Source organism: Mytilus edulis, chromosome 13 (genome assembly GCF_963676685.1).
Source record: "Mytilus edulis chromosome 13, xbMytEdul2.2, whole genome shotgun sequence".
NCBI lineage: Eukaryota > Metazoa > Mollusca > Bivalvia > Mytilida > Mytilidae > Mytilus > Mytilus edulis.
This window is the reverse complement of record NC_092356.1, coordinates 29,301,673-29,329,042: the sequence shown is the minus strand read 5'-3', so window position 1 is coordinate 29,329,042 and position 27,370 is coordinate 29,301,673. Positions and strand designations below refer to the sequence as shown.

At 31.0% G+C, this 27,370-nt stretch overlaps 1 protein-coding gene across 2 annotated transcripts; it reads right to left on the bottom strand.

The window, feature by feature from the left end:
* Window positions 1-3,054: 3,054 nt before the first annotated feature.
* On the bottom strand, window positions 3,055-26,694 carry LOC139500736 (cholecystokinin receptor type A-like). 2 transcript variants are annotated; one of them, XM_071289576.1, is made up of 2 exons: window positions 26,307-26,694; window positions 3,055-4,396 (listed from the first exon to the last, which is right to left on the bottom strand). In XM_071289576.1, exon 2 carries the CDS (start codon window positions 4,380-4,382, stop codon window positions 3,087-3,089), a length of 1,296 nt encoding a protein of 431 aa, XP_071145677.1. In that variant the 5' UTR covers window positions 4,383-4,396; window positions 26,307-26,694; the 3' UTR covers window positions 3,055-3,086. The 2 variants fall into 2 exon arrangements, with proteins under 2 accessions (XP_071145677.1, XP_071145676.1); XM_071289575.1 differs by lacking the exon at window positions 26,307-26,694 and adding an exon at window positions 10,889-11,026.
* Between the last annotated feature and the right edge of the window lie 676 nt (window positions 26,695-27,370).

Here is a 27,370-nt window from a genome sequence, read left to right as displayed (position 1 = left end):
CCAAATTACAAAAGTCTGAAACAAACAGTTACAATGCATATATTAAAAAAAAAATGGATACTTAAAAATTCCAAAGATCTTTTAGAGTACATACAATCTAACTCTCTTTCATCTTGTAACAGTATTAAAACATTTGACTTTTCTACTCTGTACACTAGTATTCCACATTCCAAACTAAAAGACAAATTGAAAGAGTTGGTATTGCTTTGCTTCGTAAAAAAAGAATGGCCAACGTAGATACAAGTATCTTGTCTTAGGGAGGGATAAATCCTACTTTGTAAAGGATTCGAACAAAAAATTCTCTGAAACTGATATTATCAAGATGCTTGATTTCTTGATTGACAACATATTTGTTACGTTCGGAGGACGTGTTTTTCAACAGACTGTCGGCATTCCAATGGGAACAAACTGTGCCCCTCTACTTGCCGACATGTTTCTTTATTATTATGAGGCTGACTTCATGCAGGAACTTCTTAGGAAGAAAGTTAAGAAGTTAGCACTATCCTTTAACTCTACGTTTCGCTATATAGATGATGTTCTTTCACTAAATAATTCAAAATTTGGGGACTATGTGGAACGCATCTATCCAATCGAGCTAGAGATAAAGCATACTACAGATACAGTTAAGTCGGCCAAATATCTTGACTTACATCTAGAAATTGACAATGAGGGTCGGTTGAAAACAAAACTTTACGACAAAAGAGATGATTTCAGCTTTCCAATTGTGAACTTTCCATTTCTAAGTAGCAACATTCCAGCAGCACCTGCATACGGGGTACATATCTCCCAATTGATACGATATTCCCGTGCTTGCATTTCCTATCATGATTTTCTTGATAGAGGGTTGCTGCTCACAAGGAAGCTATTAAACCAAGAGTTCCAAATGGTGAAGTTGAAATCATCCCTTCGTAAATTTTACGGACGCCATCACGAGTTGGTTGGCCGTTATGGAATAACCGTATCACAAATGATATCGGATATGTTCCTCACGTCGTAACTACAATCCCCTTCCCTTTCCTGAATGTGACCTACCGAATTAGACTATTTACCGGATTTGTTATCACATAAGCAACACGACGGGTGCCGCATTTGGAGCAGGATCTGCTTACCCTTCCGGAGCACCTGAGATCACCCCTAGTTTCTGGTGGGGTTCGTGTTGTTTATTCTTTAGTTTTCTATGTTGTGTCATGTGTACTATTGTTTTTCTGTTTGTCTTTTTCATTTTTAGCCATGGCGTTGTCAGTTTGTTTTAGATTTTATGAGTTTGACTGTCCCTTTGGTATCTTTGGTCCCTCTTTTAGGAAGAAAATATCAAAATTTCATGGGTATTTTAGTCTAGACGCCATCTAATTCACTATCGAGATTTAAATCCGAAAACTGGTGACAGTCACGTAACACGATATAAACATAAACATAGATAAAAAAGATAGCGACCTAGTGCAATTGGATTTTTGTATGTCTGTTTGATTTCATATAGGTTAAGAAATGAGTTAATTATCGTTTTTACCTGTTTACGAATGAGTTTTGGTAGATCGAATCAGTTAATAAAATGATTTACCTTTCACTTTCAATGTTACATTTTTTTCCTTTTAATAACCATGATAACTGAACGCGCATAGTTCATGCGTAATCCATCTGTAGCTTGGGGGTTAGATTGAACGTCACTTTAATACGGATTCAATGAGGTAAAATTATTCACTTGTAAGTGATTAATTCATTATTGATGGTTTTTGTTTATTTAGACAAAATTGAACCATACTAGATGTTTAAAGCGAATTATCATTTCACTATATCACTTTCATTAATGATTGGAAAAAAACATCATGCTGTAATTGTTTTTATATATCTCGTAGATCGTTGCCCGTTAATTAATTTAGTGTTATCAAGTGATAAATTGCTGTTAAATGATTTTGGAATGGGGAAAATTGATAGTTTCTGTATGTTTGAATTTTGAACATGGCATCACAATACATACATCACTTTGCAGATCTGTAAATATATTGGTATGCAATTTCAGGCTATTCAATATCTATAATTGTTTTACTTTTTATGTGTTATTTTGGTATTATTTCGTCAGTGATTTCGTTACCACACACAACTCAAGACCTTAATATAAAGTATTGACTTCAAAATGACTGTAGAAACTTTGTGACATCCCGTCGATATTAACGGTAACGCTGGTTAAAATGCCTGTTATTGAGATATGATCCATGAAAACGAACTTATCCTTAGAATACATTTATTCCGAAAAGGAACAAATTAAAAGAATAAAAAATTGAGGGGAAAGTTGATTTTCGAAATAAATTGTATATCCCTTTCACATTTTCGTAACTCGTCAATGTTTTGTTTAATTGTAATGTTTTATTGGTTTCAAAATGTACAAAATATAACCAACAACACAAACAACGCCCTTCTCTCCTCCCCATCCGGTCAAAATACAAGGTTTTTTTTGTTTTATTTTTGAGGGGGGGGGGGGGGGGGTTCCAATTGAAATGCAAAACTTGAATATGAAAATAAGATGTGGTATGATTTACTGTTGACAACTTTAGTCAGAACTTGTAAATGTCCCATATAGAAATAAAGATGATCGAATGGGTGTTCCATATTGAACAGCATCTGATTCCCCTTTCAGAACACCTGATACAACCCACAGTTTTCGGTTGGTTCGTGTTGCTCGGACTATAGTTTCTATGTTGTGTTTTGTATACCGATGTTTGTTTTATCTGTCGTTTTTTTATGTTTTGCAATGAGGTTTTCAGTTTGTTTTCGACATATGAGTGTGAATCTCTCTTTGCTATGTTTTGCCTCGTTTTTTCCATGTACTGTGAAACAATGAGTACGAAATTAAATGTCCTGAAGAAAAACTATTATCGATTTACATGTCAATCAACATATCATCTTTAACACTGGTTTCGTACATATGTAAATTGATTTCATTGACTTTATCAAATAATCCCGATAACAACATTAGATTGCAAAATATAATAATAATAATAATTCAAATTTCTCTTGTTTTTCTAAAAGTTTAATAATATAATAATATGATAAACAAAATATATATACATTCAAATATAAAATTCAATTGTTTAACCTACAGAAGGTTTCTCAAAACTAATTAGAAAACTGCAGTCTCTTTTGATATCCCTTCTGAAATTTTGATTAAAAAATGCGTAAATAATAGGATTTGCAACGTTGTAGCTAAAATGCATGTAAAATAAAATAATATTTCCACGAACAACCCTCATAGCCATCAGCCAAGCAGGTAGAAATGCAATAATAAAAACTACTGTTACAATAAACAAAATACCAGCAGTTTTCATATTGGCTGATCTATTTTTTTCTTGTGCCGAACGCGTTCGTTTCAATTGTAAAGGTTTCTTAAATGTATCGTTATTGGTTGTGCCATCCAAGTTTTCGGTCATTGTCGATTTTGTTGCAACTGTACATGTGTTTGTTGTCATAAGCTGGTGAGCCGTATGATGTCCGAGAGTAATATCACTAACATATGTCCTTTTCTTAGCTTTCCGTGCTCGTCTCATCACTAATGATCGAAATACTAACGTGTAAAAAATCACAACCAGTATAAAAGATATGAGAAAAAGAGACGCATAAAACTTCTGAAAAATGTTTCGTACCGATGAGCTTATGTATTTTTCAGTTGGTAAACACAACTTTTCAATCTTAGAACGCAAATCATTGAGAAAAAGCGTTTCGTCTTTCGTTTTTAATGCTGTCATGTTCAGCAGATAATTCGATTTTGATTGATTGACGGTCGCAGGTGTAACAGTTGTCATTTTCAGATTACTGTCCGTATCATTATTGATATCGAACACTTGCATTAGTGCGGATGTGTTTGTTGTTGCATTAATCAAAGTAATAGGAGATCCATTTACTTTCATAAAGTAGTCGTTAGGAATTCCATGAACTAACGCTATCACTATACCTAACATAACGGCAAACATAAAGAGGAAAATAATTATCTTCTTAGCCATTTTCGTATCAAGTATCTGATTCCAAGGGCGGCATATTTTCATATAACGATCGCAAGCTATAACGACCATAATAAAAGATGAAAATGGTACGTTTGATGTAATTAAGAACTGATATATCTTACAGGCACTGTCATATCGAATTTGTTTCTCAACGTACTCTACAACGATGGTAAATGGAATAATTATCAAACATGTAAAAAAGTCAGTTCCCGCCAAAGTTAGAATGAATATTGATGTTGTTGATTTGTCCTTTTTTCTTGAATACACAAAAATAACAAATGCATTCCCGATCGTACCAAAAATGCTGAAAACAGCAAGCAAGCATATAACAACAACTATATCTGGGTAGTCTTGGTGTAATTCAAGTCCAGTTTGCTGGTTGCTTCCCATTTTGTCTATGATATCTGCAAACAAGAAACAAATTGTGTGAACGAAATGCAGACAATTATGTTACTTGTTCGTTTCAAGAGAATCCGTATTATTATGATTGGCTGAAAACATTATTATTTCAAAAATAATTTATTATATATATGGTTTTATGTATGACTACATGTGCTACCAATGACAATTAAATAAGCATGGAAATAAAATTATAAGAATCAAATTGTGCATTTTTTATAATTCTAAAAGGTTGTAAAAGTGATACTCATGAAACATATTAAGTATGAAACGCTTCCGTTCTTCATTCAAAATGTACTTCGGTCAACGGTTTTGCATCCGATAAAATTGATGAAAAGAAGCTTTCAACACTTAAATAACTTATATTATCGCCTTTATCTTTATCTGTGATGCGATTATCTCACTTTTGGTGAATGCTTAGTAAACCACCTTCCTGACTTTATCGGACACATTACTGTTTTTCTAGCCATAGATGAAAGATTTAAAGGCTAATGTACATATATGATATGGATATTGTTGTTTACCTTTTAAGACAGTAAATTAATATCTAAATATATTTTAAAGCATTGCTTTATATGGTAATGTTATATTCATTTTAATGAATAAAATTATATATCATTTTGTTTTTTTTGTTAACTTCACCTTCAATTTGGTTTCTATTCTCCAACACATAAAGAGGAAAACAGAAAATAGTTGTTTATTATGTTATAATTATTCTATGTGATACAATTTCAAAAAGACATGTAGTAACACATGATTTTTGAAACAAAATTATAAAACTGAAATGAATCCTGTTTTTATATGGAGTCATACATGCAATCTTACATTCTTAGAGGATTTGAACTCAGACAACAACAAAATGAACGAGTTTCCAAAGAATCCGTTAGCATTATTGTCTCTGGGAACAGATCATGTAGTAGGTTTTTGGTATGGAAAGCGAGTATTTAAAAACATAGGATCATAGAGTATTTGCACAATTTTCTTTCTTTTCTGACTAGACGTAGGCACCAACCACGTATCTCTAGTTCGTAGGGCGGTTTGAATTTTAATTTTGACAAAAACAATATGATCACGTTTAAGAACAAAACACATGATGTATTAAATGTGGACATCAATGGCAGATCTAATTAAATATTTCCTATATGATGCGCACCGCATGCAATTTTATTCCATGATACAATATTACTAATGTAAGTCACGTGATCATTAATTTGTTGATTCGATGGATAGCAAGCCTATGCATCCAAAGTCATAAATTGTAAGAAAACTGCATTAAATTCAATTATATTCACATGATACTCACTTATCATGTCACCATTCATTGAAATATTTCAAATGCTGATCCATGTAGTATCAATTAAGGTTTCGGATTTTACAGTTATTATTCCTAACGTGTGCCACAACTTATTATTTAAATCATTAGTAGATCAATTAAACAGAAAAGAACATGAAAATGACATCTCACGGAAAAAGATCACGCTGACATTTTCGTTCTAGATGAAACGTCATTCATAATTAAGTTGAATTGACATATTATGCAATAAATTTAATCCGAAAGTTCCATCAGGAAGGACGACAATGTCATTAATCAAATTCAACGTGACACGCTTGTAGCTGTAAAGTTTGGTAATTATCTGAGCCTTGGCGTTCGTTATAAGTTTTTTTTTCCGTCAAGCCTAGTTTCTTTATCTTATTATCTCAGATGTGTTATTGACGTTTTTCCAAAATCAAAATCGTAGTACAATGATTTGATATACAATATGGAGACGTGATTTGATCGACAATTTGACAACTATCTAACTGAGTCTAAATGAATCGGATTCAGGCAACTTAATGTGATTGTGTAGTCAAATAAGACGGGCAGACCACTTGAAAACAGGCTCTTGAGTTGGGGACACATTAGATGAAAATAACTTGACTTATTATATTTGAACAAAACAAAAACGTCTAAAATCTAGCATTAAGGAGGCTCGAGGGTATACAAATTTCAGAAAAAAATCAAACATTTGTTTTTCATTACAAATTTTATTTATTTCCTTTTGTAGTTGTTACTTTATCATATGGTACAAAAATCATTCAAAAAAACCAATTCGTGGTGGCCTCAGATAACTTTCAAAATGTATACATCATTGAAAAAGTTCCAAATTATCTCCCTTTGGTGGAAAAATGCCATTTTTTGGCTCTAAAATTGAAATATCTTTTTCAACTCATCGGTGACCTATCTTTTTTAATATCATTTCCATATAAGCTGTACTTAAACTAAATTATTGTAAAATTTAAGCGATTTCTGTAATAAATTTCTTTTTTTTATTTCGATATTACCTTTATTTCTCCTATTACTTCAACAGAAAAAAAAACCCACCTTTACAAAAATGTATGCTCCTTTCGAAGACAAATTGTGAGCGCAAATGAACGGTGACCCCACTTTTTTATTTTATTTTTCTATTAACTATAAGATAAAGTTCATTTATAGAAAAATATAGAGAAGACCCGCGAACCCCCTTAAGACACAATATAAAACAAGCATTGATCTTACCAATCGTAATTTAAGTTTTAAGCTAATAAAAAAATCGTGTTCTCCATTACTAAAGTATCAATCAGTATATATCAAAAGGATTTCGTGTAAAAAAACGTCATTACTAGCATGGAAAACAATATTGTGTGTATTGTCAACATGTAAGTATAACCTCCAAAACATGGATGCAAAAAGATATTAACCAAAGGATATACCAATCTTAGTATTATCTTATGACTCTATTTTTTATTACATCATATGCTAAGTTGTGACACCTGTTGTTGAATAACATGCTTTTTTGCAGAGAAATAGCAGAAATTGTAAACATTCAATGATATTTTCAAACTTCCACTAGGAAATTTCGCCAAATACAAGCTTAATAATTTTATTTTTTGTAATAAACAGGTTCATGGGTCTTAAAGAGATAGTAGAAATAATAAAACCATCATATTACTGAGAATAATCAAATGATAATAAGACATCTTTTACGTATTATACGTATTAAATCTATGTTTAGCTGGCTTTGGTCTGTATTCGGCTAGCACCAATAGTGTCATTATTTTTACGACATAATCAGAGATGTAATTCAGGATTGGTATATGACTTTTATATTACATATGATTTCAATAAAATGCTCAATTTATTGTAAGACTTATGAAGCCCTGCTATAGTGGATATTTTTATTCTAAATTAAAGAGGAAATTAAGGTGACTGCAGTTAACCAAAGTTCAAATAAAACTAATGGATTAACAAAAGGCGAAGTAAAAAGGGGCGAAAGATACCAGAGTGAAATAGTCTAATTCGGTAGGTAAGGGAATGGTATTGTAGTTACGACATAAGGAACACATCCGATATGAAGTTGATTTAAAAAATGAGGAAAATGTATGAGCTCAACAAGGTTTACAAAAGTGTCTTTTGCTCTGCATTCATTGCCCTTTCTTGCGAATTTATAAATCAAGTTCCGATAACAGATCAGAGAGAAGTTGAAGTGTTGCCTTTATTTTCGTATTTTATGGTCAAACGTTAAAAACAATATATCTATCGTTCATGGCAGCTACTGTACTTCAGAAATATGACAATTGTTATTCATTGATTTGTTGTGTTAGAGCTTTTGAGTTTTCCATTCCATTAAGGACTTTCCTTTTTAAATTTTCCTCGGAGTTCAGTTTTTTTGTGATTTCACTTTTTATCAATGAAATAAATACTCAGGAGCCTCTGGCCTTTGTTGGTCTTGTATTATTTTAATTTTAGTTTCTTGTGTACAATTTGGAAATTAGTATGGCGTTCATTATCACTGAACTAGTATATATTTGTTTAGGGGCCAGCTGAAGGACGCCTCCGGTTGCGGGAATTTTTCGCTACATTGAAGACCTGTTGGTGACCTTCTGCTGTTGTTTTTTTTCTATGGTCGGGTTGTTGTCTCTTTGGCACATTCCCCGTTTCCATTCTCAATTTTATTCAATCAGTTCTTTGGGTGCTTTGAAAAAAATTCATGATTAAAGAATAATAATTATATATTACATTACCAAGGTCAAGATTAAAAAATAAAAATGATATCAAGATCAAGATTAAACGATAACAGTATTGTCAAGATCGAGATGAAAGAATTAAATACAAAGGAAGCAATTAATTAACTTGTCACACGCAGTATTAATCGCGAAAACAGCGGAAGTAATGTTTATATTATTAACCGAACATGATTGTGTCCCTGTCGCAAATTGAATTTACATGATCAATTTTACATGAAAAAATGTTTTACTGCCATCATATGGTCATTGCATTCCCAAGCGCTTAAACAATTCATAATAAACTAATCACAAACTATTTGATATATTTTAAGCGCAAATTGTTGACAAATGTTTAATACATTTATTATAATAACCGAATTTTACAATGCAATTTATCTGGAAATAAATATAATTGAGACGAAACTATAACGGTTTCATTAATTGTCAGTATAAATGCAATGACATATTGTTACTTCTAATCAATTCAAAGGTCGTTTTATTATTAAGCATCCAAATATCCATATCTGCATCATGAGAATAATTGAATATACACAAAATAAACGATTTTTTTTCTCTGTTACTTAACAAATTTGTTTTATCACATATGTTAGATATTCAGTCTTCTATGTAAAAGTTATAGCTCCAATGTAAATATACGATTTATTTATATATTATGGCAATGTAAACGCCATTTATCTACATTAAAGTTAAGAAATTAGGATTTTGGAAAAAAAGTAAAATATTAGAGAACTATTTTTAATCAAAATCTTAAAAAGGATCGACACCTCACTCTTAACAAATTTTAAATGAGTAAACTATCAACTTATTTTCACCACCAATACATCTTTACAGATGCAGGTAACATATTTGGGATATTAAGTTCTCAGGTAGTTGTTTATAACCTCAGTTGACTTAATTGAACGTTGTGATATTTTACAATACCATATGGCGTTGTATTATTAAGAGAAACGAATATCAACAAAACAAAGAACAAAAAACCAATACAAACGTATCAAAAGATATGGAATATACGACAATAAGACAGCGACCCGACGGCATAAGTAACCAAAAGATTATTCAGTTTTCAACAACCCATATTCCATTGTGTCTATATATATATAAAAGAAGATGTGGTATGATTGCCAATGGTACATCTCTCCACAAGAGACCAAATGATACAGAAATTAGCAACTATAGGTCACAATACAGCATTCAACAATGAGCAAAGCCCATACCGTATGGTCAGCTATAAAAGGCCACGAAATGATACAATATACATAGTCAAGCACATGTCATTGTGTCTATTTATATTGTCAAGCACTAAATCGTCCGAAGTTTAAATTTCCAACAATTTCAACATAAACTATCAAGAATCTGCTTATAGCATCACTGAAAAGACATGTATTGTCGAAATGTGCATCTGGTGCGGGAAAATTGATACCGTTAATTTTATAACTACAACTTGGTCAATGCCTCTGCTGGTGGACTGTTAGTCCCCGAGGGTAGCACCAGCTCAGTAGCCAGAATTTTGGTACTGGCATGAAAATACGGATTTATTGTGTTATTAAAATTTGCTGTTACAAATTGTTAGAAATTATTATAAATTAAGGAATGTATCTCCCTCATGCAAAGCTCTGATTCCTTTCACGGATTTGGCTATAACTTTTTGGACCTTCTGGATTATAGCTCTTCACCTTTTATAAAAGCTTTGTATTTGAAATATTTTGGCCACCAGCATCACTGAAGAGACATGTATTGTTGAAATGCGCATCTGGTGCAGGAAAATTGATACCGTTAATGTTGTTACAAGGCCTCTTAATTTTAATTTTTGTATATTTCAAACTGATACATGGAATGAACCAACAGACACTTTCGTTTTAAGATTAGTTTTACGAGAATCAATAAGAATATTTACTTATATGAATAAAAAAAATCATAAATGAATTAAAAAAAACATAAAACGTACCTTCAAACAAAAAGAAAAGAAACATTCAACCATCGACAAACGATCTACCAGATTTGTTAAAAAAAATATAACTTAAAAGAATTAAAATACATATATATATATATTCATATCAATTTGAATTAATAAAAAGTAAAACATACCTTTAAACAAAAAGAAAAGAAATATTCAATCAGCGACAAACGATCTACCAGATTTGTTTAAAAACATTATAACTTAAAAGAATTAAAATATCTATACATGTATATATTCATATCAATTTGAATTAATAAAATGTAAAACATACCTTCCAACAAAAAGTTGAAAAAAATATTCAATCAGCGACGGCATATGCCATCTTCCAGAAAAATTTGAATGAAAGAAGGAATGAATCAATTATTGGAAAACGCTTTACAACCTCTATGAAAGCAACAACACGGACTAATTACGAAAAGAATTTATTCTTGACTTATTCAATAAACGTAAAATTAGCTTGCAGACAATAACAAAATTGTATCATCTAGAAACTTACGTTTTTATAGAGATCCCAATTAATCTCAAGTAACGATTTGCGAAAGTCTATACCCTAAGTCCAATATTAACAACCTAAGGCACTATGTACAATGATAGCACTCCGAAATTAGTTACTGGAAATATAGCAAGTAGCGGTCATTGATGTACAGTATATTCTTGTGCTATTGAAAAGGTTTCAGTAGGCGTATTTATATAATATCTAAAATCGATTGCAATGTACGTTTACCAAAAAATGCATTTATTCATGCCTAGGATTTGCCTTTTATTGTAGTCTTCAGATATGAAAATAAATCATAACCTGTCACTACTTTTTCAAATTGTTAAAACGTACTTTTGAAATATAAAAAAAAAAAGAAATAAACATTGATTTCTTTATGCATTTTATAATTGTTTTTTTTTTAAAGAAAAGATTAATGTTTGGTTCCAGGCAATATATCTATATCAAGGCAACACACATATTTTCATACTTTGACACATTATGATATCAATCATATCAACTCACATTAAGTCCCAGGATGGTGTATGAAGGATACTTCATTCTTATATTATTAAGATTAATCATGCAATTTTTTTCCATTATTTTTTATTCATTTATTTCTGTTATTTTTAATTTTGTATACTCAATGCATACCTTTTTAGATGTGTAAGTTACATAGAACTATTGAATTAATATGGGAAGGTTATTAAACTTATTAAAGCGCGAAGGTTGTTATACGTTTAAGCTTCACATGATGAACATTTGTGGTCAATGGACCTAACATATGTAATCAGGAGTAAGGACAACAGCATATACCATATTTTACATTTATAACAATCTTAACGAGGCCCACTGAGAATCGATTGTTTGTTTTAGACAGTACATAATCGAGTTATCACTTGAATCGACACTTGTGGACTTAAGAATGACAGATCTGAAACGAAACAATCCCTTCATTTGCTTACTACAGTACGTAATAATGAAGTCAAACCTTTACGTAACCAAGTAAATTGTTATTATAATTATTTAATGTCATATAAGTAATTATAGTTAGTACATATGACAAATACAAATGATAAACAATGACACAAATAAACTGGTTTGAATCAAGTGTAGTAAATTTGTGAAAAACATCGACTTTTTGCCAAACACGAAAAGCTTATGCCATGTGTTCGTTTTTGTTTAAAATTTTTATTTCAACCCTCTCTATACTATTCAATATTGAGCATTGGAATAATAAACCGTAATATGCACTTAAAAAAAGGGCCAAAAATAAGTACAGATAACGCACTTAAATGCCCTCTAAAACACAAGACCACCACCAACAACAAAATAAGTAAAAATGAAGAACTTTGAAGCCCTCTAAAAAACAAAAGCACCACCAACAACAAAATAAGTACAGATAAAGAACTTAGATGCCGTATACAAACAAGAGCACTAACAACAACAAAATAAGTACAGATAACGAACTTTGGTGCCCTCTTAAACAAAAGAACCAACAATAACAAAATAAGTACAGATAACGCATTTAGATTCCATCTGAATATTGAAGAAAAAAACCCACACATGTTCAAGCACAACAATTACCAAATAACAGTTTCAAAGAATGCTTGCATAAACTGAAAGAAATATAAAAGCCCTGAAATCTTACATTTCATTTCTGTTATATTGGTTACTATACATCAGGTCATATTTCCAAATTGAATCTTATTTGAAGAACATAATACTTGATTTTGTGCAATGCCTATTGAATATTAGTAATGAATTCTAAAATTATTGGGAAAAAACTTTCATAACTTAGTTATATGGCTTCAATCTCCTTACACTGCAAATTTCTATTATTGTAAGATCACCGGAAACCTTGCCATATTTGTTTAAAATTTGAAGTCATATGCACGTCTTTAATTAGGCGAACATCTCACCAATAGGTTGACTTTTTGCCTAAATTTGTTTGCTTTTTGTTAAAGTCTTGACCGGCTTCCACAACCACAAAAAATAATAATACCTCCACGCAGTAGCAAAATATTGCTGAAGGTGGCTTTGAAAGCAATCAACTTAATTGAATAAGCATATTCAGAATGTAAAACCTAACGATTGTTTTCTAGATAAAAAAAAAGAAATAATAGCAGATGAATCTCTGAACGTATAAGAGTAATGATAATCACTGTAATAATATTAAAGTTACCATATTTTTTGGAAACCGATTACTATAAGAAACTGATTTTTTTCTCCTATATTGAGGAGTTTTAGAGAGAATTAATGGTTTCGTTTATTAAGTCCATATCTTACATAATTTATTAATATTAATTTTGTTGTTATATAACATGTATTATAAATAAAGGCAACAGTAGTATACCGCTGTTCAAAACTCATAAATCCATGGACAAAAAACAAAATCGGGGTAACAAACTAAAACCGAGGGAAACGCATTAAATATAAGAGGAGAACAACGACACAACACCGAAACGCAACACACACAGAAACGGACCAAGCAACAGACAAAACACTACGAGAATAAAAAATATAACATCAAAACCAAATACATGAATTTGGGATAGACAAGTACCGTGCCACGTCTTATCTCAAAAATAAGAGAAAACACAAACGACCCAACGTTAAAATGCAACACACACAGAAACGAACAATATTATAACAATGGCCATCTTCCTGACTTGGTACAGGACACTTTTAAAGGGGAATAAAAGTGGTGGATTGAACCTGGTTTTATGGCATGCCAAACCTCGCGCTTTAATGGCAAAGTTAAATATAACATTGAAATGACAACATAATATTACAGGACTACAATACAAATAAAAAGGAGACCATATTAGACAAAGAAAAGCATGATTAATAGATAACAAAAAGCATCAGGTTTAAAATTCAATACGCCAAAAACGCGTCTTGTCCACACAAGACTCAATAGTGACGCCCAGATATAAAAGATCGAAAGTGAAAAAAGTACAAAGTTGTACAGCACTGAAGATCAAAAGTTGAAAAGGTTTTGCCAAACACGGCATTGTTTGTATGCCCGGGATAAGACCATTCTTATTATATAGAACAATTCATACGATTGCAAACAGTAAATTTTATCAAATGAATATGAAAGAGATATACATAATGAAACTGAAGTATTAACTAATTACAGAAAACTAAACCCGAATACATAACGCCCAGATATAAAAGATCGAAAGTGAAAAAAGTACAAAGTTGTACAGCACTGAAGATCAAAAGTTGAAAAGGTTTTGCCAAATACGGCATTGTTTTTATGCCCGGGATAAGAACACTTTTATATAGAACGATTCATGCTATTGCAAACAGTAAATTTTAACAAATGAATGTGAAAGATATATTCATAATGAAACTGAAGTATTAACTTATTACAGAAAACTAAACCCGAATACATGATGCCAAGTTCAATACAGCATAGACACACCCGAATCAGTCCAGGCGTCAACGCAATTAAAAAAAATGACGTCACATACGATGGCGAAAAGGCAAACGTTATGCCACATTTGAATTTATGAAATTTAGAAACAGCATGACGTCACACATGAAAAACTATAATTCAAAAGTGAGATAGAATTAGGATTGCTTTAAGATTATATTAGAACTAAATACTGATAATTTATTAAAACAAAATGCATATCGCAATACTTATTAATAGCAATTAACTGTAATATATATATGTCCAGTTTGTTATGAATCCAACTTCAAACGTAATTAATCGTACGAAATTAAATATAATAAATAAAGGCGGTGATTAATTTTTCCATCCGTAACACCTAAATATAATAAAAAGACGTCAACACATTTGACAAAATGAGAATTACAAATATAACATTAAACATGTAAACTAAATACATGAATTTGGGATAAACAAGTACAGAAACACGTCTTATAGGAATACGAATTCACATTCAGCAAAACAGTCACAATCGGGAATAAGTCACGTTAGGTAATTAAAAGATTAGACGACATAATGACAAACCACAATCTACCATGTGGTAAAAATGTCCTTAGCTAGTTTGGTTAAAGAGACATCATATGGATCCACCAATTCGTGATGGTGTCCATAAAATTTACGGAGTGTCAATTTTAATCTGTCCTCCTCATAACTTTGTTGGAGCATTTTCTGTTTCGGGAACAAAAAAAAACTTACTATAAAAAATTGGAAATTGAATTGAGTTTGAGGTGTATATATAAACAAAATGGGAGTAATATTTTTAAGTTCGATGTAAAACATTATTTGACAAGAAATATACATAAAAACCAAACAGACATAAGAACGAACGAAACAAGCTAAGAGTATTATAATTAGAATATAAAACAAAATGATGATCATTGAGTGATCCATAACAAAAAGACAATTTAGGAAAAACAAGAACGCACATCACTGACTGTGCTAAAACAGCATCAAAACTAGAATTACAGGAACATATAAGGATTTGACATAGAACACAAAAGTGTTACGACCATGCTAATAAAAGTACTAAGACGTATACCCTAAAAGAAAACCAGAATTATTTCACGCGATACAAAGAAGTTTAAAGAAATAGTTAAATAATGTGAAATGTATATACCACAATGTTCATATGCTATCTTTCTTATGTTCCTGCTGTTTTTCAACAAGTTCAATACAAAGACAGAACAACTAGACAAATAAATTATATAGTTTTGTTTAAGTATTAAGTATTTATATCCTTGGACTTAAGATTTGGTGACGACATGTTTTTACATATTTGAGTGACTTTCAAATGTTAGTGTCTGCGTCATCCATAGCAGGAATAGATTCCACGCATGTTTTCTATTAAAGTGTATTTCTAAATTTCATGGTTAAAATCGCTCTTAATTCGTTATCGTGTTTATAGTTGCGAGTAGCAAAAACACAAATTTACTTATATTATGGCGTTTTTATCTTATTATATGTATGCTTCATTGTCAGGTTGTTGTCTCTTTGGCACATTCCCCATTTCCAGTCTCAATTTTATTCAATATCTGGTTTTTAAAAGCTTTTATGTAAGCAATATAACTACATAAAACTTCAATACTAAATCAACGGCCTGATAACTATCAAAAAAGACTTGCAGTCAGATACAAAATGAGAGGCCAAATACCGAAGGGATAATCATAGATGGATAAAAAAGTTGAGATATATAAACGTCATAAAATTACGTCGATAAAAATCGTATGCAAATGAGATGTTTGCTTGCATTACAAAGTCTAAGCCTAGTATCTTTATTTTTTTTTATATTCCCCGTTTCGGGAAAAAAACTTATTCTAAATTTAGTGAATACAAATACAAAAATATGTGCTATGAGCGTTAACGGTAATGAGACAACTCTCCATCTATATCGCAAAATGGAGGATGTCATCAGCTCATGATCTGTAGTCAGTGCTTCGGTACTGACATGATTTAACAAACTTTACTAAAATTGTCCGTTTATAAATTTTGAAATTATTAAGAAACTAAGGTTTCAACTCTCTCAGGCAATGTTGGCTTTAGATGAATTTGGCTATTTATTTTAGGTATATTTGACATATAGCTCTTCAACGGTTTCGATACTTATTCATCTTCGGATTTCAAATGTTTGGCTTTGATCGTTCCTGATGAAGGTAAATCCAGAAAAGCGCTTCGGACGCAAGAAATTATTAAATTGTTGTTTTCATTTTTTTGTAAAAGTAAATCAATAAAGGTCAAAGTACGGCCTTTAACACCAAGAGGCTTTGTCTCATACCAAACTGCACGCTATAATGGACCCCAAAATGTACTAGTGTTAAACCATTCAATCAGGAAAGCCAACGGTCTTATCTATATGACACCAGAAACAAAACACTTATGAGACACATGAACAAACAACAACCACTGAACCGCAGGTCCCTAACTTAGGACATGTGCAAACCAATGCATTGGGTTTAAACGTTTCAATAGGTGCCGACCTTGAATTGAGTTTAATGCTCTTAAGACAATATTTAGGTTTTCAATGCCACTTTTTATGTGCATCCTTTTCACTATTCACATTTAATAACACATACGTTTAACATTAAACAAAAGTACGTTTATAAAAGGAGGTGTATATATTAACAAAATGTTAGTAGAATTTTAGTTCAACGTAACACCTAATGCGACACAACATATACATAAACACCAAACTGATAGAAGCACGAACAAAAAATATATAATAATAATGATCATTGAAGGTACATACCACACTATTCGTATGCTATCTTTCTGCTGTTTACTACAACTCCAATACAAAGACACAACAAGTAGACAATAATTTATATAATAGTTTAATATAAGTATTTATAGTCTTGGACATGAGATTTGATGACAATATGTTTTTACATAGGTGGTGAGCGACTTTCAAATGTTAGTTCCTGCGTCGTCCGTAGCAGGAATAGATTTCACGCCTATTTTCTATTAAAGTGTTTTTTTTAAAATTCATACATGTAGTATAAAAGAAGTCTCGTTATCATGTTTATAGTTGCGATTAGCATACACAAAATTGCCTCACAGATCAGAGGTGTTGTTTTATATTGTGGCGTTTATAATCTACTACATGTATGCTTCTATATCTGGTTTTGAAAAAAGCTGTAATATGAGCAATTTATATTCATAAATACTTAACTACAGAATTAAGATGTGGTAGAACTTTTTTTTAATTATCTTACATTTTTTGGTTTAATTTTAAATAAAATTAAAGGTACCAATTTTCTTGCACCAGATGCGCATTTCGACAATACATGTCTCTTCAGTGATGCTCGTGGCCAAAACATTTGAAATCCAAAGCTTATTTAAAAGATGAAGATCTATAATCCAAAAGGTCCAAAAAGTAAAGAGTCATTCATATACCTGAAAAATAAACATTATTATGTGCACTGCACACTGCTGTTGAAATCATTCTTGAAACAAAACTGTAAATACACGTTGTTGTGTTAACTTCTAATTACTCACTAATTAGATTTGGGCTGCAGATATCTCCTGACAAATGTTTTCTTGTTCACATTTTGAAGGAAATTTGGAATTATAAGAAACGAAACAAACAATGATAGGTTTTTATGAAATTTCAGAAATGCTTTTTACCGGCAACCTACGATAAATGTTTCGAGTGACAAAAAATAATAAGATGAAAATTAGAATAACGCTAAATGAATTGCATGCGTCCGATGCAAGAGTCTTCATTCAACTACATCAGGAAACTCAGTCAAGGATGTATCAGAATAGCTGAAGAGCCACATGACCAATTCGGACTTACAAATAACAACTAGTTCAATCTTAAGATATCTATGTCTGAAGGAGATGAAACCTTAGTTGGGAATATAGCACATGTAGCATGCAGCGGTCATTGATATTTTTTATCGGCACATATTTCTGTAGGCGTATATATGTTTCTAAAACTAATCTGTCTTGATAAATTCTTAAAAGTTTGCAATCAAAATCTCATTACAAAAGTATATTAGATGAAATAAACGATATCATTTTCTTTTTCTTTTAAAGAATTAAAATTTTTGAAAACACGTGATAGATGAATAGCGACATGAATGATATCCTCAACTGGAAATAATAACAGATGTTATCACACTAATTTAATTTTATATCATTATAAAACGTTTGTCTTTTTCCTTATTTTTTGCAGTTGATGACCTATTCTCTAAACACACTCGGGATAAGTTTAAACGGTTTTATTATTCATATATATTAAGGTGGTAGACCTAGGTTAAGGGAAATAACTCTTAAAATCATCAGTACGTTTGTGTCAACCATTTTCAAAAACATATTCTAAGCTTCTAGGTTACATAGATTATTTTCAATCTGTTTCAGGTAAATGCTTAAAATACATTGGTGAACTTGACTTTTACAAACGCTTGACTGATTTAAAGAGTTATCTCCCTTAACCTAGGTCTACCTCCTTAAGCCTCAAATGGAAATCGTAAGTAATGACAACAGCATGTATTACATACAATCTTCGATCTGAAGTTGAAACTGTTGATATTAGCAAAGACATAACAGCGTAAAGATGACAATTAATTGACCAATTGTGACCATTCATTGACCTTATCATATAAGGTAATAGTTCATCCGTTACATCCACTTATTGTGTTGTCCTGACAATGTGAATGGACATTTGAACGAACGTAATTGCAAAAGTATTCTCAAACGAGAAAAAAATACAACGCGAATCAACCTAATGTGTTGAAACACATATAAACACTTGGACATTCTTTATTAGCGTGTTTGTTTTAAAGTTTTTACTTTTCTATTTTTGTCTTTCGTTTTTGCTAATGCTCTTTGTCTGTATTTTTTGTGTTTACCTTGTTACATATTTGTTTATTTGTTGAGGGGATAGGATTATGGGATGGTTCTTATAATAACACACAATGCTATTATGTCAACATAAACCTGTAACAGATGCAATCATACTATGTTATAGTGTGTAGCTGTATCTGAGCATTGGAATAGCAGTTTTCAACTGAGGTCATTATACTATCTGTTCTGATTTAAAACTTGTGTAAAAACGTGCTAATGTTTTATATACTTTCAATTTATTTCTATTCAGAGAAGAAAAACTGTTTTTTGTAAATAATTTCCATATAATTTATAATTTACTGCGAGTCTTATATTTCCAATCAGGTGTTGGTAGACATATAAAGGTAGGTGTGTAGATAAATCAATTTAGATTTACAACAAAGCATGTTAAAGCAGTGTTGACAATAAAAAAAATCTAAAATATAACGGAATTTTGCAAACAAATGTCAAGAATGCGATTTTTAGAGGTACCTTGTGTTATATCACGGTATGTAGGAAATTTGTATTTCAGACACAAGTGCCTATGCTTCTACCACACAATCTAAGATCTGCATTGTATGGTTTTCAATACACATTAAATTGGCCTTATCCATTTATCATTACTTTACTTTTACCCCACAATCTTAGATCTGAATTGTACGGTTTTCAACGAAAAATCTGTTTAGTGGAGTTGAACTATTGCTTCTCTGACATTTTGGAAACTCTGCATGTGTCCGGCGCACTACATTCCACAGTCAACTATGAGATATGTATATGGGGAGGCGCGTCAACGTCCACACATTTCGTTCTGTATGTTTCCATGTACTTTATATGTTCGTCTTAAATTCAGTACCAATAGTTTTGCATTTTGAAGTAATATTGCGTCATCGAATTTTTTTTTTTTTAAATTTTCAATCTACACGAATTTCAATTATATATCATATATGAAATGAAGTTATAATTTGGTCAACGTCAATACATGACGCTCTTTGATTTATTACTTTTTGTGTCTTTGATTAACAACAAATTGTGTTTTGTGCTGTTTAAGTGTTTTATTGCCTCTTACTAAATTGATTTTTCCTTCAGAAATGGATTCCAATTTACATATATCTATAAAATCCAAGTAATAATTTGATGTTGCACATTTCTATTTAACTGAATTTTAATAATATACATCTAATCTTTCTTATTAAAACCAATTGTATTTGAAATTAGGTATCGTTTCTAGAAAGATAGTACTTATCTGTCAATATAATTTTGTTATTTGATTATAATGTCCTACTAGAAATTATTTAGAAACGTTAATGTAGAAAGAATTGGTAAAAATCTACAAAATGACTTTTGAGCATGTTTGAAATATTTATAATTTGTTCAAAAATCCGTATACAAAAATTTTTCATAGATCCATTAAGGATGTTCGCTACTCTGTTTCAAAATAACAAGCTTTTTTTTTTAAAGTTATGGTTCCGTGTCCTAGGGTTGATATATAAGCCATTGACAATTTGGTGGGAAATCATTTTCTTTGGTATTTCATACATAAATCATTGGCAGCTTATTTCTTTAAAAAATTGTATAAAAATAACGAGGATTTTATAGCATTTTCAAATATGGCTTTTTACCCTTGTGTAATAGAATAACGAAAAGAAGAGGTTAGTGGGTAACATTTGTTAATGGCACTATATGAATAAAACTAGAAGATTCCGAATATCTGGCAAAAAGAGCAAAAACAAAAAGAGCAAACATCCTTAAGAACATACCTTAAGAATGATACTATAAAGTGTGGGTGGATATTTAAACTGTTTGTGGAATAATTAATAAATACAAGGGAAATTGTCATTGACTCTCAAGCTTGCCATTAACCAACAATAATTTCCATATTGGGCACAGCGACAGTGAAATCGTTTCTTGCTATAATAATTGAATAATCTGCCATTCGAATTAGCACTCGGTACACTCGACTCAAATTTTAATTGACTAGGATTGCCAGTTTTCCTATCGAATATTGTTGGTTTCCTCCGGGCTTCCGTCTTCTCAAACAAAAACAAAAAACTTGCCGCTACGAAATTGCCAAACAGCGGTGCTTAATAGTGGCGTTAAAATACACGAAAATGAAATAGATTGAACACTCAGTTAAAATTCTACAATCAAGAATTGATCACAATCGGTTAAAATCAGATTAGACGAATTTCTTGGTCTCCAAAAATACACTCCATGAAAACATGTCGTTATTGCATTTTAAATTAACGACACCGACTCTTATCGATCAAAAGATTTGTGAAGGTGACCATTACATTGCAAGATCAACTAATGTTGTTTATGTAGAATACATGATTGTGAATCTGTCAAGAGATTGTATCTCGCAGAAGGAGATAATTCAATACTAACATGTCTTTGTCAAGTTTAAAAATTTAGAGGCTGTCCAAGTAAATATCAGGCAAATCCTATGATATGGGTGGCACAATATAATTTTTTCCCCCGCTGTATTTTTGTTTCCATTGCAATTTTTATATCATACAAAGGATATATATGTCAAAGATATTTTTGATATGAAATAGATGAAAAAATTTTGAAAACAAAACATGTCATGTGCCATCCATTGCCTGGTTTTTCCATGGACACCCTCTTAACTCTATCATTTTTTTTCCCTTTAGACAAACATATCTTTTATTGACAGTACTGTATTTGTCTACCGGCAAAGTAAAAATGCACTTTAAAAGTACTATGTCTCTGTACTAGACATGATTACTTTCAGAACCAGAAAAAGTTGTCATCATTTTTTGGAGACAATTATACGCACTCGTACGGGCGAAAACAATGAGAAATTATATAAAAGGCCCTGACATGAAACATATGAATCTATTCAAGTGAAAAAAAACCCGAAATTAATTGCTTGTTTCTGGATCTATTTTTTTTCAAAAATGTAATATCTTAGAGAGCTTCAAAATTGTCGCTAAAACCATCCTCCCTCCAAAATGCGCCTGTGTTCATATTTTGTAATGATACAGCTATGTTTATATAAAAAAGAAGATGTGGTATGATTGCCAATGAGACAAATATCCACAAAAGACCGAAATGACACATACATTGACAACTATATGTCACCGTACGGCCTTCAACAATGAGCAAAGCCCATACCGCATAGTCAGTTCAAATGATACATTGTTTGTAGACATATGTAACCAATGTATTGACCCCATTCATTCTTAAAAGTATTACAAATTAAAATCACTAAAATACTAAACTCCAAGAAAAATACAAATGACAAAATCAAAAGCTTAAATACATCGAACGAATGGATTCGTAAATGAGGATACATTTTTCATCATATTTTCGTGAGGATAATCTTGTATGCAAACATTTCAAACAAAATCACCAGATTATAAAATAATCAGAACTGGTAAAAAGTACAATCACAAAAATACTGAACTTAGAGGAAAATCAATTCGGAAAGTCCATAATCATATAGCAAAATCCAATAAAAAAACGCATCAAAAACGAATGGACAAGAACTGTCATATTCCTGACTTGTAACCTTTGATGTTTTTAATTAGAATAAAATGCATTCATCCAGTGTCCATATTTGGGTCACTTAAAAGAAAAAAAATGTAATTGGTTTTCTGATAACTGTTCTGAGACGTGGTTGAAAAAATATAAATGGCTGAAATATTTAAATGAACAACTATCAATATATAAAATTATGATATTTTATTACATTTATATACAAAAAACAAATTAGAACTACAATTGTTAAAAAGCTATATCAAATGGAATTCGGAATGATTTAGTAAAAGTCATCAGTCGATATCATAGTTCCTTTTTTTATTAATACTAAGGGGAATAATTTACTGTAGTGCCCTTCACAGAGACGATTCTTCAAAAAGAATATAATAACAAACATACCGAACTCCGAGAAAAAATCAAATCGGAAAGTCCCTAATCAAATAATCTCCAACACACCAAACAAATGAATACAACTACAAACTGGCGTGGTACAAGCATCTTTTTAGGTAGAAAATGATTGTTTAAACCTGATTTTATAGCTATCTAAATCTCACACTTGTACGACGGTTGCAAAAGAAAATCATTATATTCACAACAATGTGTGAACAAAATATTTATAGGAAAACAATAGGAGTACAACAGTCAACATTGTGTTAAATCTTGATCACTAGCAAAAAAACGTGTCAACAAAGAAAAACGATCAAGTGTGCGCTTTTTTTTAAAATACGGATGGCTGTTATGTACAAGACGTCGTGGTTTCTTTGAATTTGGAATTTGATAAGCATAAATAACAGAACATGCAGGATAACAAATTTAATAAGTTAAACATATATCTGAGATGGTGCATAGTTTGACAAGGTTTTCCCGCATTAACAATCTACTTTATCACTCTGTCAACTACATGTATGTGCTTTTTGTATAATGTAAGGGCCGGGGTACAGTAGAAAGAAAGAAAAATATAAGAATCTTGTTATAACGACAAGAAAATCTGGCAAACAAAATTGTTTTTTTTTTCTTTATTACGAAAGTTATCCTTTTTATCAATTTTATCAATGAAACATGCACTGTGATGATTGCATAATACTTTAAAAAACAAACAATCGACAAATTGATCGGAAATTTAAATCAATTTAAATGTTTCAGCTTTATACTAAATCTGTCTTAAATGATGCTCATATAATTACCAATCTTACCATGAAGTAAACATAATGAGAGCAATACTCATTATAAAGATTTAAAAACCGGAAACATGGAGAATTTTCATTTAAAACATATCTGTAATAACGGAGAAAATTAAAATGAGCGCCAAGAAAATCATTGTAAAATTGTCTCAGTCACTTAGATATATAGCATATGAATGAGGTTATGGTCATTATTTAAACAAAAATGTAAGGTAAATAATCCTTCAACATTGTTATTCTCCACATTAGATAACGATATTTTATTGATTTGTTGACTGACCTTGCAAAATCTTTTTACTCGGTATCATGAAATAATTGAGAACAAAGATGCTTACAACTATGGGTTACCGTCCGTAATGTAATCTACGAAAAGAGCAGGAAAGGTTTTGACTTTCTAGATCGGTTTTCGTGGTGACACATACATCTTGACCGAGTCGGAAAACAAACACATTATTTGATAGCTAATTATATATATATAACAAGAACATCTTTGTCAAAGTTTGAAAATTGACCAAACGCGAATGCAAATTTTTTTTCGTAATATTTTGTATAAAGGCAGCATGTAAAGCTGAAATACCAAAATGTACAAAATTAAAAAAACTATCTTCTTATTAATTTGATTTATTTAAAAACAGATCCTTTTGTTAAATTAACACAGTTTTTTGTACAGAATTTTTGTTTATTTGACATTGCCCTTTTTATCGGTATAATGTGCTGGTGTCTTATCTCAGAATCGGTTTATTATTGCAGACTTTAATTTGATGTCAAGATATCGATTAATTTGTCTGATCTTTAAATTTACTGATTATGTTCTTTTCCGATTTCGACATTTTACTGAAGGTGAATTTGCATGGCAGGTAATGCCAACAAAGAAAGAGACGTGTAACCTATCGACACCTCCAGTCTCGCTCACTTTAAAGTTCAAGCTATTCTCTCAGATACTGGTTAATACCTTGATTTGTCTTTTCTGACCAATTTTCGATATTTTAACATCGATAAATATACAATATCAGGCCATTGTCAAAAAAAATATAAACTTTATTGTATGAGGCTGAGAAACTGGGGTAAAGCGATGTTTTACCGAGTCATTCTCCAGTTTTGAGCCGAATACAAAAAAGTTTATACTTTTATGACATTGACCTATTATTGTTCTATTACCGACACATAGAATTAATACATCTATAGCTATTAAATTGTAACACAAATTTGACAATCCTTAACCTCTGATTGTGGAGAAAGTGTTCAATGATGAAATTGAGATGGCACAAAATAAAGATGTTTTACCGAGTCATTCTCCAGTTTTGAGCCGAATACAAAAAAGTTTATACTTTTATGACATTGACCTATTATTGTTCTATTACCGACACATAGAATTAATACATCTATAGCTATTAAATTGTAACACAAATTTGACACTTCTTTTCAATCCTTAACCTCTGATTGTGGAGAAAGTGTTCAATGGTGAAATTGACATGGCACAAAATAAAGCTGTGTTACTTTAATTTAAATTAGAAAATAAACACAACTGGTTGCGGTTGAAACTAGTGGCTCATTTATTGTAACTTTATCGCATTAAATTAATATTCTCATCAACTGTATTTGAAAACATAGGTAAAATGTAATGAAACCATTTGTCTTGAATTCGTAGATTCCTCTCTTTAAACTTGAAAAATTAGAATATAAGTCAAATCATTTACTCAAGAGCTTCCAACTTGATGAAGACCCAAGAGAAATCTCTATTTTACTTTGGAATTATAGATTATCGTTTGTGATCCTTAAAACACCAATGATAATCTGTGTATCGCTATTTAACCTGTGACAACTTTGTTTATTTCATTGGCAACCGGCAATTTCACTCTCAGTTTCTAGCGATAATTTTTTATATCACTCTACTGTGCAAATGAAAGAAAAATATCAGTCAGTAAGATCAGAGGAAAATTTTGTTAAGGATGTTCGCTACTCTGTTTAAAAATAACAAGCTTTTTAAAAGACTGTTGTAAATTGAAAGTATATAAATAAGGAAACTAAAAAAGCAGAAAAAAATGGAGAGTCCGTGTGCTTGTTTTCGAGATATAAGCCGTTGAAAATTTGGCGGTTAATAATTCTCTCTAGATTTTTCTTTCACTTAACATTGGTACCTTTTTTGCGTAAAAAACTATGAAAAAATAACAAGAATTTTATAAGATTTTGAAATATGGCTTCTCAAATAATATGTAATAAAAGTATCAAAAGAAAAGTAGGGGTCAGTGGGCAAATGTTTGTAATGTTAATACATGGATAAAACCAGAGGATTCCGAAAATCTGGCAAAAAATTCAAAAAGTAGAAGAGCAAACATCCTTAAACAGTGATTATAGAAAAAACAACAAAACCTTCATCAATACAATAAAAATTCTTAATCTATTAGTTACTGTGATGCATTAATTAAAAACTTGCAATATATAAAAATAATATATTTTAAAGAATACTCACAGAATATGAAAAAAAATGACAACTTCAAAGGCAGGTTCTTATTTTCACTTATAACGATTTTCACAGAGAAAAAAAATCCTCTTATATATGCATATTCATATCTGCCTGAATCTGATTGATCTGTTCAAAACCAATGCCAATATTGAATGATAATAATGACAGTGCTGGCATCTTCGTGATTTTGCATATTAATGAAATCATTTAAAGGTAAAATACGATCACAGGAAAGTCAGATAATATCCAATACACTTATAAAAAGCCAACTCCGAATGCCTGACTATTGTATCTTTTGTAGCTATATTGATGAATGGTGTGTAAAGATAAAGCACGTTATACTTCACATAAGAATGCTTTGTTAAAGTTCTACAGTTTATTGGTACTTGAGTTGGTAAAAAACAAGTCTAGTAGCATACTTTACTACAAATATTTTTGGATATAAAACTGCTTGCATCTCGTGTTTTTTTCTGTTTTTAATACTGTGCTATTTGCCAACTTGTCTGGCTTCCCAATTATCAAGAAACCTCAGGCATAAAACCTGCAAATACATGCCTGAAATTATTAGAATAGTTTTGCTATTTCACTTTACATTTCAAACAATTTCCCTCGACAAAAACAATAATTTCTGAAATGTTTGTATCTCAAAAACAGATTAAACATGATTAAATTGCAATATCAGACATGAATACATTGTTCTTCATGAATCGATAAGGACACCAATATCTTGACATTTTCTATTCCTCCCTTCACATTTTTTTTTGTATTCCTGCCAACAGGATAGAAAACAAATGTTTTTCCTTCCACCTCACGAAAAATGCTATTCCAAATTGATTTTCAGTTATTGTTATAAATCAGTTGGGACTCGAGATCTATATCTATACAACCCTCATTTAATGCCATAGTACCTTGCATTTACGTCTATATTATGTTCCATATTTAATCTGTTTTTCTTCATAAACCTTTTGTAAATTTCTCAATCCTTGGGTTTACTGATTTTATTACCAAAGTTGCAATCGTGTAAATTTAATAACATAAGAGAATGGAAAAGGGGAGTGTGTCAAAAAGAC

Coding starts and splice junctions, on each gene's coding strand:
- LOC139500736 (XM_071289576.1), bottom strand. CDS start 4,382: ATGGGAAGCAACCAGCAAACTGGACTTGAATTACACCAAGACTACCCA.